Source organism: Gracilinanus agilis, chromosome 1, assembly GCF_016433145.1.
Source record: "Gracilinanus agilis isolate LMUSP501 chromosome 1, AgileGrace, whole genome shotgun sequence".
Classification (NCBI taxonomy): domain Eukaryota; kingdom Metazoa; phylum Chordata; class Mammalia; order Didelphimorphia; family Didelphidae; genus Gracilinanus; species Gracilinanus agilis.
In genome coordinates this window covers 782,146,146-782,161,032 of record NC_058130.1, presented here as the reverse complement: position 1 = coordinate 782,161,032, position 14,887 = coordinate 782,146,146, and the positions used below count along the sequence as shown (strand labels likewise).

At 54.3% G+C, this 14,887-nt stretch overlaps 1 protein-coding gene across 1 annotated transcript in view; it reads right to left on the bottom strand.

The window, feature by feature from the left end:
* ZDHHC8 (zinc finger DHHC-type palmitoyltransferase 8) overlaps window positions 1–13,066 on the bottom strand; it is a 60,567-nt gene extending 47,501 nt beyond the window's left edge. The window contains exon 1 of the mRNA XM_044656595.1: window positions 12,873–13,066. Within this exon, the coding sequence (XP_044512530.1) occupies window positions 12,873–13,066 (194 nt within the window). The remainder of the gene's footprint in view (window positions 1–12,872) is intronic.
* Between the last annotated feature and the right edge of the window lie 1,821 nt (window positions 13,067–14,887).

Sequence of the window (14,887 nt, the reverse complement as noted above, 5' to 3'; positions counted from 1 at the left end):
GCTGCCCGGCACCGTCCCCCGGCTGAAGGGTCACAACAGGCCTCGAGCCCAGGGGTCAAACCTATCCTGTAAGCAGATTAAAATGTAACTGGGAAATAGCGAATACAATTTTAAAATGTAATAAAGCTGGGGGCAGCTGGGGGCTCAGTGGACTGAGAGCCAAGCCCAGAGACCTCAAACACCTCCTGGCTGTGTGACCCTGGCCAAGTCACCTGGAGACCTAGCCCTTACTGCTCTTCGACCTGGAACCAATACCCAGGATTGATTCTAAGATGGAAGGTGAGGGGTTTAAAAAATATGCCCAAACCCCCTCCATAATGGCTTCCCAAATCAATATGTGGCCTGTAGGGGCCCATTTCCATTTGAGTTTGACACCACTGGTCTAGCCCAGTCGAGCCCATTTTATAGAGGAGAAAACTGAGGCCCGGAGCAGGCAACTTAACTAATCTATGGATCAAACTTCTATTGAGTGTCTGCTGGATGCCACATCCTGTCCCAGGGCTGAGGATTTATTCTTCCATTTCAACCACATCCAACTCTTCGTGACCCCCTTTGGGGTTTTTCTTGGCAAAGACACTGGAGGGGTTTGCCCTTTCCTTCTCCAGTTCATTTTACAGATGAGGAAACTGAGGCCAAAAGGGTTGAATGGCTTGCCCAGGGTCACCTAGCTAAGTATCGGAGGCCGGATTAGACCTCAGGCCTTCCTGACTCCATCTCTCTCCTTTTGGCTGCCCTTCAGCAGGGAGGTTAGCAAGGGGGATGGGGGGCTAAAGAGCCCGAGCTCTGTTCTGGACACGCCGGGGGAAGGATCGAGCCCTTCTCGAGGACCTACCAGGCAGCAGGCACTGTGTGGAGCACTTTGCCAGGATTCTCTCACTTATTTACAGATATTAACTCAGAAGTTCGGGGTGCTCATGGGATATCCGGCTCGACACCTCCGGGAAGCGCTTCCAGATGTCTGACCAGACTGGGGCCCGACCTCTACATCTGGGAGTCGTCTGCCGGGCCCGGGGGAGCCGAGGAGGTCACACCGAGCAAAGACAAGAGGGCTCCAGGGCAGGGCCTTGGGGACGCCCGTGGCTGGGGAGGGGGGTGGCCTGGACGGCGATGACCCAGCTAAGGAGACGGAGAAGAAGAGGTCAGACACGAAGGAGGAGAACCAGGAGAGAGCAGAAACCCAAAGCCCAAAGGAGAGGCGAGCCAGGAGGAGAGGGCGAGGGACCAGAGGCTATGACGTCTCAGAGGTCATCCATCGGAGAGGAGGAGGAAGAATGTGACTGAGCAGAGGAGAGCCACAGCTGGAGGGCTGGGGGAGACCAGGCAAGGGTTGTCCCTGTTTTCTAAAGAAATCATCTGTCAGGGCAGGCCTGCAGTCAGAAGGTCTGGCCTCAGACACTGCCTAGCTGTGTGACCCTGGGCAAGTCACTTAACACCCACTGCCTAGCCCTTAATGCTCTTCAACATTATTGATTCTAGGACAGGATGTAAAGGAGGTGAGAAAGAGACAGAGAGAGAGAGAAAGAAAAAGAGAGAGACAGAGAAGGAGAGAGACAGAGACAGAGACAGAGACAGAGAGAGACAGAAAGACAGAGAGAGACAGAGACAGAGGAGAGAGATAGCGAGAGACAGAGAGAGACAGATAGAGAAAAAGAGACAGAGAAGGAGGCAGAGAGAGAGAGAAAGAGAAAGAGGAGAGAGAGGAGAGAGACAGAGACAGAGAGAGAAGGAGAAAAAGAGGGGGAGGAGAGAGGAGGAAGGAAAGAAGAAGGGAAGGAAGGAGAGAGAGAAAGACTGGGAAAAGCTTCCTATAAAAAGTGGGATTATAGTTGATACTTGAAGGCAGCCAGAGAAACCAGGAGGAAGAGACGAGGGAGAACATTCCAGGCAGGAAGGATGGCCAGTGCTAAGATGGACTGTCTTGTCCCTGAGAAGGCATAAAGTATACAAAGATTGGCAGGATAGGAGGCCAGGAGGGCAAGGTTATCAAGGGCTTCGAATACCAAACTGGAGGATTTTATATTTGATACTGGAGGCAATAGGGAGCCACTGAGGTTTACTGAGAGAAGGAGAGGGTGACAGGATTGGATCTGAGCTTGAGGAAAATCTCCTTAGTGGTTGAACGGAGAATGGACTGGATTGGGGAGAGACCTGAGGCAGCAGAACCCCTCCCCCCGCCTCCCCACTCCAGCAACTACTATAATAGTCCAGGTGTGAGGGAATGAGGGCCAGCACCAGGTGGAGGCAGGAGCAGAAGAGAAAGGGCTGTGTTCAAGAGAAGTTGTAAAGAATGGGGAAGGCTTGGGAGTTTGCTATGGAGCAGGGAAGAAGCCAGGGGAGAAATCAAAGATAAGAGAGAGTGGAGGTAAGAGTGGATGCAAGCTGCTGGAGAAGTTGAACATGTTGTCTCTTCCCTACTGGGTCGCCAGTTCCTTTGTATCTCCAGCACTTAGTGCAGCGCCTGGCACATAGTAGGTGCTTAATAAATGTTTGTTGACTGACTGATGGGATCCAAGACATGTGAAGAGAGCGGTTGGCACTGGCCAGAAGAAGGACCATCTCCTTCCAAGAGAAAGCTGCCCAGGATCATGCCCTGGCAAGCAACCACAGTGCCAAGTTTTACATCAAATTCAGGGCTCTTTGTCCTGCCCCCACCCCAGCCCAGATCCAGATCAGTTGTGCCCTTCTCTTTGCTGGTGCCCTGAGCCCTAAGAGTGTTGGGTAGGAGAAGGGCACTAAGGCTGGCCTTCACCCCAACTTCCTTCTCTGATTGCCCACAGCCTCGAGGTATGCCAGAGCCTCATTTTTCATGTGCCCAGCAGCAGAGCCATCTAAAAGGGCAGGGGAGCTGCCCAGGGCAAAGGAGGAGTGTCCCAGCCCTGGGGGTCTTCCAGCTGAGGTGAATGCTGCAGACAGGGTTGGATTAGGTGACTTCAGAGGTCCCTTTCAGCTCTGGGATCCCATTGTTTGATGCTAGGAGTAAACGCCGATTGCCAGAGAATGGAGGGTCTCAGAAGCCATCGAACGTAACCTCTTCGTTTTACGAGTGAGGAAACTGAGGCTTACTGACAGGGATTTGTTCAGAGCAGCTACATGGTGCAGGAGATAAGTCAGGAAGACTCATCTCCATGAGGTCAAATCTGGCCTCAGACATACTTGCTATGTGATCCTGGGCAAGTCCTTTTGCCCTGTTGGCCTTAGTTTCCTCATCTGTAAAATGGGCTGGAGAACAAAATGCCAAACCACTCCAGAATCTCTGCCAAAAAACCTTCAAATGGGATCACAGAGAGTCAGACACAACTTAAGCAACCCAACAAAAGGGATTTGATCAGGTGGCCAACCTGGGAGACTGAATCCAGGGATCGTTCTACTATTCTCAGTGCTTCTTCAAGATGGGAAGAGCACTGAATGTGGAGTCAAGAAGTCCCGAGTTCAAGTCCTGCTTTCCTCAAAGGTTCCCTTCTGTTCATTCTGTCTAGATTTTGCCCACACATAGTCATTTGACTGCTGCCTCCCTTCTTAGAAGGCAAGCTCCTGGAGAGCCCTGCTTCCTATCCCCAGTATTTAGCCCAGTGCCTCCCATGTAATAGGTGCTTAATAGATGCTCACTGGCTGACTGACATTTACTGACTGTGTGACCCTGAGCAAGTCATCGGCTCCTAAGTTTTAGAGCTGCAAGGGGCCCTACTGCCCACACCTGACTTTTTTCCTGAGAGGGGAGTGAGGTCCAAGGAGAGTTAAGGGAGTCAGTCAGCCAAGGAGTAAACACAGAAGCCTCCCAATCCCAGGGTCTTTCTACTACTTCTCGGTCACTCGATTTCTCTGAAGCTCAGCATCCTCATTCGGAAAATGGGGTTAACTATACTACTCTACCTACCTCACTTCCTCCAACTATGCAGGCACTGAAATAACGGCTGACCTGCCGTGTCCACTGTGGGCATCATCATGAAGAAAGGGCTTTGTGAATGACCGAGGGCCGTTATTATCGTTCCTCGTGATATGGCTGTTAAGAACATCATCGTCCCCAGGATTATTCCTAATGGCGAGAGGACGCTGTGGGCCCAAGGGGCAGGGTCTCACCGCATTATCGTGTCAGGAGGCACTCGAGGCAGCAGCCCTGCCGTCCTTACCTGCATGGATTGTCCCCTCGGGGTCTGTAGCCCTCAATCTAGCATCGATTTACCCACCGCGTGACCCTGTCCTCTCTAAGTGACTGTTCCTGTGGGGGTGCCATCCTCTCAGTCAGGCCCTGAGCTCTCGGGGGGCAAGACTGGTCACCAGACCACCCGGCCAGCCAACCACCCACCTACCCATCCACTGACAAGTATCGATTGGCTCCTGCCCCTACGAGGTGGATCCTGGGAATGCAAAAACCAAAATGAATCAGGAGCTGCCGCCCTCAAGGAGTTTATACTCCATCAGACTGGAGAATCTCAGAGCCAAAAAGGTCCTAGACGGCCCCTGGTCTTCTCACACGGGAGCTGTGGATACTGATAAAATAACCCTTCTGACAGCATCCCTGAAAGCTGGTTAATAAATCCTTATTAAGCCCCCCACTGTGTGCCAGGACGTGCTCTAAGTGACGGGAATACCAAGAAAGGCAGAGACGGTCTCTGCTCTCAAGAAGCTCACAGTCTAATGGGAGAGGCAACATGTAAATAAACATGTACAAAGTAGGTGGTCATCGTCCTTCTGCTTGAATCCCCCCAGGGACCAGGAGCTTGCTCCATAACAACCAGCCCGCCTTTTAGGGCAAGTCCGATGGGAGAAATGCTTTCTTCCCATAGCCAGCACAAGGCCCAGGCTCTAACTCTGTCTTCTCCATCCTCCTGGTCATTTTTAAGAAGTGGAGGCTGATGGTAGAAGCCGAGCACATACGTGCCTGTGCTTTGGGGGGCTCCCTGCGAGCGGGGCTCAGAGAAGACAAACACACAAAGCTTCAGTGAGCGAGGACAGACCGCGGGCAAAGACAGGGCCAGAATGCCAGGCTAGGGAGGAGGCAGAGCTGCCTGTGCCCACATCCCTGGCAGGCCTCAGCGGGTTGTTATGGAAACACCGGTGGAGGTGGAGGTGGGGAGCCCCTCCCACCCTGCACAGAACGTGGCCCTGGAACAGGGTTCCGTCTGCCCGTGGAGGGGGGACGATCAAGTCACCAGCGTGCCTAGCCCATTAGATGGCAACTTCTGGGAAGACAAAGACTGTTGTTTCCCAGCACCAAGAACAGGGCTGTGTGCCTGCTCAAATGACCCACATCTCCAGCCCCAGGAATGTTTCGACCCCCCCAGAACCAGACACTGGGAGCCAAAGACGATTTCGGAGGCAGAGTGAGCAAGGCCATGAAAATCAGGGATCTCTTTCACAATGTCCCTGAGAAGGAGGCATCCGCCGGCCTGGCAGAAGGCCCCCAACGTGGGACCACCCCCTCCCCGGGTCGCCCAGCCCCTCTGGCATAGCCCCCGGTGCTGGAGTGGCTTCCTACAGAAATCGGACTTGGCGATTTCCCTCCTCCCCAAGCCCACCCACATTGGCCTCCATCTTTCCTTCAGAGACGAGGTAGAAGGATCCCAATGCTGCGTCAGTGGGACATCCTGGGCCCCTTCCCATCTTTCCCCCAAGCTCCCCCCAGCGCCCCAGTCTTCAACCTTCCCTTCAAGCTTGCTTTGGGGCTTCTCACCCGCTTAGCCGCCCTACTCTGGATGTCCGCATCCCTCCTAAAATGAGCTGGAGAAGGGAACGGCCAACTTCTCCAGGATCTTTGCCAAGAAAACCCCAAACGGGGTCAAGAAGAGCAGGACTGAAAACAGCAATTGAGGCCCCACCAACGGCAACCCCAACCACCGCCTGCGAAGTGACTTTTCTGGTGAACCAGCGTCTACTGTTTTCCCTTTAACCCTCCTAAACCACATCTCATTCTGCTTGGCCCAGTGTTCTAGACGGTTCTAGATCTGGACGGCGTCACGGAACGTGTTACCTCGTCCTCTCGGCTCTGTGTCCCTGGCCAAAGTAGGAAGTTCCTCCTTCAGTCTTTCATCCAAGTTGTTGATAAAAGGAGATTAAGCTCAGATGCCCGGAGCCCTCCACTGGAGCCCTCCAACCCCACACGCTTCCATCTTTGTCTCGTCTTACCTAAATCTCTCCTTCCCCTTAGCCGACCTCTATGTTTCCGGAGGGACCAGCACCTGCAATAAATCAACTCTCCAATATCCCGTTGTTGTTTTTTAACTTTGACTGACGGCTCCTGCTCAGGTATTGAGTTGGATCTGGGTTCAAACTCCAACTTTGCCACTTACTAGACGTGTGTCTTAAAGCCAGCCACATTTCCTTTCGGAGTCTCAGTTTCCCCAACTGTCAAAGGGGACTAGTAACCCCGGCAGGCGCCATTCCCCAGGATTATCACTAAGAAATGCCTTTGCAAAGCTAGGTCACAGAGAAATGTGGGAGGAGGGGAGCCCCCCCATGTGTCCCCCTCATCATACACCCAGCAGGGGTTAACCCAGCCAGGCTGGGCCCTGCCCACCAGGGTCTGTCCAGGAAAACACACCAAGTTCCCATTTCCCAACAATTCCCCTCTGGAAGCCCGAGTGTGTTTTCAATCAAAGCCTAAGTCATGATTACAATGGTGTGGTGAGAATTTCACAACCTTCTCCACTCCCCCCTTTGGGTAAGGAGACACACCCTGGGGGGCTGCCCAGAACCCAGCTGGGGCGTCCCGCTCCCCATGGGGCTTCGGTGTCTCTCCCAAGGCCCCACGGCCCAGCCTGCCTGCTCCTCTGGTGTCTCCTACACAAGGACCCACCCGAGAAATTTCCCCCTGGGCCGAGTTCCAGGAAAAGTTTGTCTCTGCACGTCTGTCTGTCTGTCTGTCTGCTTTCCCTTGGTAGACAAGCAAAGCTGCAGAGCTCCACAGGGTTCCTTTGGGTCCTGGGAGCCAGGAAACTTGGAACCAAAGCTGGCACCCACTGGTGGGAATCAGAGCCATTTGGGTGCCTGACCCCATCCACTTGCTCTGCTGCTTCTCTGTCCTCTGTGTCATGAGGCATACAATATTGGGGCACTGGGACCAAGGCCCTCCTTTCTCCCCGTCTGTCCCCTGCCTTGAAATGAAGTCACTTCGGTGCCTTTTAGCTTCCTAATTCTCTGCTTCTTGGCCCACCGTTCCTCCTGCTGGAAGGAAGACAAAGCCCCTTGGGGGCTCCGCAGCCCGGCTCCCAGAGCCAGCAGGAGCCACAGCAGGCGGACCTCTCTACCCAAAGCAGGAACGTCATCTCTGCAGATGCTGGACCCCGAGGCCAAGGACCCGGGTTCCAATCCCAGCGGCCACTGACTCGCTATCCTAGTAAGCCCAGCACTGGGCACAGTGCCTGCCGCACAGGAGGGGCTTTATAAATGTTGACTGATGGACTATCCGTGATCTTCTCTCACCTGAAGATCTTCTGAGACTTTATTGGAGACCTTGCCAGGTCCACAGTCTATAGAGATCATTCTTCCGCTCTACCAGGCCCTACCCGCTTTGTGCTACAAATGGGGAAACTGAGGCAGGGAGCGGGGAAGGGCTCCCCGACTTGCCAGGCCTCCTGACTTCTCCCCTAGATCCTCTGCCTCTCCTGGGCTCTCTCTCCACTTTCTAAACACAAGCCTGCAAGGCATCTCTCCAGTCTCATGGCTATGACTCACTCCAGTCCAACCCGCCCCCACCCGCACCCTCCACCCACCATCTGAAAGCTTCCTTCGGGGCCTCTGGGTCTAGGCTGGGGCCTGGAGAGAACCAGGGAGCCAGGCCTGGGGCTCGGCATCTGGCGGGGCCGGCCTCCAAGGCATCACTCGAGCTCTCCAGCCTTCACCGGGCAGAATGGTCCGTCCGGGGTCTCTTCCAGCTCTAAGCCACAAAAGCTCGCCGGGTCAGCACAACAGAGGGAGCGAGGATGGATGCTCCACATCAGTGGCCACCCCCTGCTTCCCGCTGCCCTGGACCCGAGCGCGTGGACAACGGGGAGTCACTATGGGCTGTGGAGCAGGGGAGTGACCCCATTACTGCTCTGAGGGAGATCACGGAATGCCAGAGCTGGGAAAGATCTTAGAACCCAGAGAGTTACAGCTGGGGGGGGAAGGAGGTGGGGGAAAAGGGCTCCGAACAGAGAATTTCAGGGGGGAGGAGGGAACCTTAAAACACAATGTCGGAGCTTAGAACCTCTAGGACCCTCACTTTCCAGGCAGAGAAAGGAGGATTAACTTAACCCAGATCCCAGAACAAGTTCACAGCTGGAAAAAGGATTCCAATTGAGTTTTTCTCGCTTCAAACCCGATGCTCTTGCTACAAGACCTCAGGGCCAGCCATGGAGTGAAAGTCGGAGCAGCATCTTCCGAGCGGGATTGGACGGAGGAGCCAACGGCCCACTTCTCAGCAGCAGAGAGGTGGTGGACCACAGGTGCGGAATGGGGCAGCCTCGGTCAGATGGGACCGCATTGTTGGCCTAACTATAATTCTTTGTAACAAAAAAGTTGTTGGGTTTTTTGAGGGGAGACGGTCGCCAGCTAAATAGCAATAAAACATTTTTAAAAATCCACAAAGTCCCATCAGGCAACTTATTGGTGTGCCCGGGAGGGCAGCTTTCTCCACCACCAGGAACCCCCAAGGACCCCAGTCCCTGGAGGTGGGAGCAAAGATCCCCCCCAGACCTGTCCCTGCAAAGACTCGGCACTCCTCCCCCTCCTCATCCCACCGGCACCAGCCTCGGTGCCTCCAAAAGTCCCCACAAGAGCTGCTGCCAAGGACACATTCTGTCTCTCCGACGCCAAAAATAAGCCCGTCCACACAGGCCTTTTTATAAACACACACGGCGGAGCTGTGCCATCCTGGAAGTTGGCGCTCAGCTACCTCCATCCATCCCCCCTTGGGCTGCTCTTCTGATCCCTTCAGGACCCCACCCCCATCCACCAAAGGGATCTCGGTGGCTTCGAACACAAGCCCAACGGGAGTCAGGAACCCCAATGCAGTGATGGGCTTGGAGCCAGGAATAACCAGTGTTAGAGAGAGCACCCAGAGGTTTGCAAAGGTGCTTAACAGTTATTATCTCACTGGATCCTCAAAATAACCCTATTAGTACCTCCATTTTGCATCTGAGGAAACTGAGGCAAGAGGAGGTGAAGTGACTTGCCCAGGATCAAACAGCTAGCAAGTATCTGAAGCCTGATCTAACTTGAATCTTCCTGACTCGAGAGCCAGCATTTTATCCACTGGCCCAGAAGAGCTGGGTTTGAATCTTACCTCGGGTATTTACTGGCTCATTGCTGGGTGTTTCTGGGAGTCCCTTTACCTCTAAAATTAGGGGGGGGAGGTCACACTCAATGACCTTTAAAGTCCCTTCTAATCCATGATCTGACCCCCACGAAGCGAAGCCTTTCCCTTCTGAGGGAAAAGTCCAAATTTGCTTCTCTGTGCCTCCCACCTGCTACCCGCAGCATCCTGCAGAACAAGTCTAGTCCTTTTTTCAAACACCTGAAATTAGTCTCTATCCTTCCTACCAGGCCAAACAGAATCCTGGGTCTCAGGCTGGGAGGACCCTCTGAGGTCACTGAGTCTAATCTCTTCATTTGACAGAGAGGGAAACTGAGGTTCAGAGTGGGTACCCCAGCTCTAGCATGTGGAGGATGGATTATTAGCTGCCTTCTGACTGGCCTGAGAGGGTAGAATTATGGGCTGTGGGGGGAATGGTTGAGACAGTTCATCCAGATAAGGAAGGCGGTCTAAGCCTGTATTGGCAAACCTTTGGCATGCGTGCCAGAGCATGCTGGAGGGAGCTGTCCTAGAGATGTTCGCCATCATTGTCCTAGAGTATAGAGGCAGCATGCTCTAGCCATGTTGGCGAGCCTGTGGCACGTGTGCCAGAGCATGCCGGAGGGAGCTGTCCTAGAGATGTTTGCCATCATTGTCCTAGAGTACATGCTCTAGCCTTGTTGGTGAACCTGTGGCACCATGCTGGAGTGTACCAGAGGGGTCTGCTCTCTTTCCCCTCTCCATGCATGTCTGAGGGCATTTCTCACATGACCCACCCCTCTGCTCAGCAGCCCAGTGGGAGTGCTTCCTCCCTCCCTGTCTAGGATGAGTTGGGGGGGCTCACATGCAGCATGAGGATGCAGTTTGGGCACTCAGGCTCTAAGATCTCTAAAAGGTTCACCATCACTGGTCTAAGCTCTCCCTAGTTATCCATACAGCAGATAGGGATGCAGCCAGAGCTCCTTTCATTCTGGTCCTGTACCTCACTCTTCTGCCTCATGTGGCTTATCTGTGAGGCTCAAACAGGCCCCCCTCTGGGCCTGGGTCTGCCCCACCAGCAAGGACAGCACCAAAGATGCTTCCTAGACAAGACAGAGGCCATGCCCAAGGTCTGGGACTCCTTACCTCTACCCTGACTCTCAGCCCTCCCAGGGCCTCCAGCTTTTACACATTCCTGGGCTCTCCAACTTTTGGCTCCTCTCCTTGTCCTCACACTCCACCAGCATCCTTCCACAGCCCAGCCCAACAGGCATGGGATGGATGCCCAGCTTGAAGTGGCCCAGCCCCCAGCCAGTGATAGCTTATCTGCTCCCTCTCATTTATGTAACTGAGGCTTTGGGCTCTCCAAGTGCCCAACTGGGGTTTGTGGGGCCTCATTATGACTTCTGCTCTAAAAACACATTCCTTTGGGTCGAGGAGCCTCACCCTGAGTCCCCACAAGGCCCTCTTCCTTATCTTTGGGGTGGGTGACCAAGAGTCTAAAAAATGGGAACATCTTCCGGCGTATTCAATCCCCACTCAACGAGAGATTCCTAAGGGCAAGCTGAGAGCAGGGGGAACAAGAGCGGCCCATTTTGACATAGAGGAAGAGGGGGAAGGAATGGAGAGAAAAGAGAGGAAGGAGGAAAGACCAGAAAGAGAGAGAAGAGGAGATGAGAGGGAGGGAGAAGAAAGGAGAGGAGAGAGGGGTGTGGAGTGCCGCCCCTGCTGAAGGAAGGTGGCCCTGGATGCACTAACACAATGGGGAAGGGGTCTCGGGGAGGAAGTCTCCCACAGAGGAACATCTAGGCAGATTTCCCCCCTGCCCCAATTCTCCAAAAACTTCCCCAAGCTAGTCTCCAGCCACATCAGTCACAACGTACTAAATCCCTATGGGGTGTGGACAACAAGTGTTTGCGTCCCTAATCTGGGGGTTCCAGCCCCAAGGAGAGGCGGCTGTGATTCTGCTGTACGACGAGCCCTGTGCTGGGCAAAGCTGTCGGGGTGGGGGACGGAGGGAGGGAGAGGACGTATAACCGGTGGTTTCCCATCTGCAAAATTCAGAGATTAGAATGGATGACCTCTAACGTCTTAATCAGCTCAAAATCCAAGATTCTGTGTCCTCTCACAGTAATGTGGGAGGCTGTTTGGTCCACTGGAAAGAGCTCAGATTGGGGAGTGAGAAGAGCTGGGTTCAAATTCTACCTCATCTGTGTGACCTTGAGTAAGTGACTTCTCTCATCCCTAGGATCTTCTGTGAAAGAGAAGCTGGACCAGATGGCCTCTGAAGGTCCTTGTACCTCTAGTCTTAAGAGTATAACATGGGGATACTGAGTCATTGCATCTCAGGAGTTAGAAGGGACCAATCTAAATCCGAGTGATAACCCTCTCTGTGATGTCTCTAACCAGAAGGCAATCAGACTCAGCCGGAAGATACCTGCCAGCTCAGGAGTCGAGGGACCTTGGTTCAAATCCTGCCTCTTTTGTTTAGTATTTGTGTGACTTTGGACAAGTTGGTTAAACTTCCTGGACTTCAGTGTACTCATCTGTAAAATGGGGGCCTCCAAGGTCTTTCCAACTGACGGTTATATGATCTGGTGAAAGGAAGCTCCCCTTCCATTTTGAGACAGCTTCCGTTGGCATCCAGACGAAATCTTCCCCTCTGTAACTCTCCCCACCCCATCTCCACCCCACTTGCTCCTGGTTCTGCTCTCTAGGGCCAAGCAGAAGGCTTGTCCTCCTCCTCATGGAATCCCTTCAGATGCTCGAGTGCCCTTGAAGAAGCTACGTGGTGCGCTGGCTGGAGCACCAGCCTTCCTCTTCCTGGGTTGAAATCTGGCCTCTGACACCTCCTAGCTATGTGCCCCTGAGCAAGTCACTTCACCTTGTTTGCCTCAGTTTCCTCATCCATAAAATGAGCTGGAGAAAGAAATGGCCAAGCACTCCAGTTATCTTTGCAAGGAAACTCCCAATGGGGCCACGAAGAGCCGGGCCCGACTGAAATGACTGAAAACCAACAACAAATGGTGTCCTGCCTACCACCTCTTCTCCAGCCTAGACAACCACAGACCAGACGAGGCCACAGGCTGGGAATCCCACCAAGGGCTGCCCAAGGCCACGTGGGAGAGAACTGGCCTGGCCAGCCCAAGAGGGGCCAAGCGAACTGAGTTTCAAGTGAAGACACCAAGACCCAAAGTCTCATGTCTGCTCCTTGCTACACTGTGGACCTTGGGCAAGTCCCCTCACCTCTCTGGGCCTCCTTCCTGCTCCGGAAAATGGATTCTTGGGGCAATACAAGACAATGACCTGGGTTCGAATCCTGCTGTGTGGCCGTGGGTGTTAGAGAGCATTCACCATTTTCCTCAGGGGCTCCCTGGCTTCTAGGGTCCTTCCGGATTCTAAATCTGGGCTGTGCGGATCCTGCCCCTGCTCTGTCCTCGCCTGGGGACCAAGACATGTATTTTCCCTGGATCCCGGGCATGTCTCTGGGAGGACCAGCTATGAAGGGAAGGGATCGTCCCTCCTTGGATAACCTCCACAAGCGTCACTAGCCCTTTGTTTGAAGACTCTGGTGCTGGGGAAGTCACTACCTTCCAGGGATGGGAAGCTCACATCCCCTTACAAAGGCAGCCCGTCCTTCTTTGGGAGAGCTCCAGCTGCTGGGAAGTTGGCCTTGACTGCCTCCTCGTTGAGCCCTGGGGTCAAGCTCGAGTCCGGTCCCTTTCCCCGCTGGTAGCCCTCCGAGACGGCCCTGACCACCTCCCTCTCCGACGTCGGCCTTCTCTTCTCTAAGCTGACCCTCCTCCGTTTGCTCATGGGACCCTCACGTGAGCACGTGACCAGCCCCTGACGCTCTCCAACAGGGTCCCAGCGAACAAATGGGTCACCAATGGATCGTCTTGGACGGGGCCAGGAGGGGAGACGGGAGGTCAGAAATGACCACTAACTTCCAGTATGAAACAGGCTGCCCAAGCGGCAGAGGGACGAGCCTGGTCTCGCCTGGCCCAGGATGGCGGAATCAGGACGGATGAGTGGAAGTTGCCAAGAGGCTGATTTGCATTCAAAATAGACAAAAGAAACCAGGAGGCCTTGAAGTCAAGCAGATCTGAGTTCGAGACTCACCTCTGAGCAATGCTGGCTGTGTGACCCTGGCCAAGTCACTCAACTTTGAAACGCTCTAGGCAGCTCTCTAAGACTGCAAGGCAGAGGCAGTCTGATTTGCTAAGAGTGTCCTCACTGGGCAGTCCCAAGATGGAGGAAATCACAGATTTGGGGGGCTGTCCCCTCTAGAGAAAAAGGTCCCAACTTGTGGGGCCATCCATCGTCAAACTGTCGTCAAAGGAAGAGCTCTGAGCTAAGTGGGGATGGGGAGAAAGGCAAAGGGCAGCCCCTGCCCTCCCGGGACTCCCATTCCAATGGGCGAGCCAGCACGTACAGTCTACCCAGAGAGAGGAAGAACGGTAAGGCCAGACGGGGTTGGGACGGGGGTGGGGGGCAAGGAAGGAGAGAACCTGGCAAAGTCTCCCGGCAGGAGAGGGGATGGGAGGCGGGTCTATCCCAAAGCAGAAAGGGAGGGCCAGAGCCAAGATGGTGGCAAAGGCTGAAATGGCTCCCAAGGCAGAAACAGAAAGAGCCGCCTCTGGAGAGTCTGTCCATCCTTCCCAGAATGCCCGAAACCACCCACTTCCCGAGGCCGGGGGGCACGTCGGTGGCTCTCGAATCCACCTCGCGCCTGAGCCAGCATTCATCTGACAAGCCGGGAGCTGGCTGGCCCGGTTGGAGGGTTTGTTAAGGCCTGGCCTGGATGGATCTGAGAGTCTGAGAAATGGGGTCAGGAATCTGAAGGGGGATCCCCAGGGATCCTGCAAGGCACGGCCAGGAGAACTCAATTTCACCACTTATTACGCATCCACTCGGTTGGGTGCTGGGGGGAGGACTAGCGCTCACACTCTAGTTAGAAAGAGAAGGGACAGACGCAGCCAGGGCCAACTCCAGACTTAAGGAGAGGGGGGCTGCTTGAGTCCCCCAGCACAGGGCCTGACACAAAAGGGGTGCTAAAAAGGGCTTTCTGATTGGCTGATAAAAGGGGGGTTCCCTGGAATGAGAGCTCAATTCCAGGCCAGAGCTCAGGGAAGGCTTCATGGAAGAGGAGGTAATCCTACCATTAAAGGGCCAGAGGTCAAGAGCTGAAAGAGACCTTGGAGATCCAGCTCCCTCCTTTTACAGAAGAGGAAACTGAGGCCAAGAGGGAAGAAATGACTTGCCAAAGGTCACACGAGAAACAGAAAGAATTTGATCCCAAGCTCTCTCTGCTGCCTCTCCTGCTACCAGCGTCACGAGGAACCCATGGGGCCTGGAGCGAGGAAGCAGGACAGCCAGTTACTGCTACTAATTGAGGGCGTATTGATCGGGCATGGAGGCCAAGGCTGCCCACTGGGGTTCCACGCCCCCGCTCCTCCCCGGAGGTCAGCAGGAGTTAAAAATAAAATGGGTCTAAGTGTGAAGGCCAGCCTCAGCTCTAACCCCCTGAGACAGGGAAGAGGCAGTGTGCGGCTGCAGAGGTCCACCCAGGCAGACCCACACAGCTCGGAGGACAGCCAGCCACACCAGGATGCCCGGGGGCCCAGGGGGGAGGGA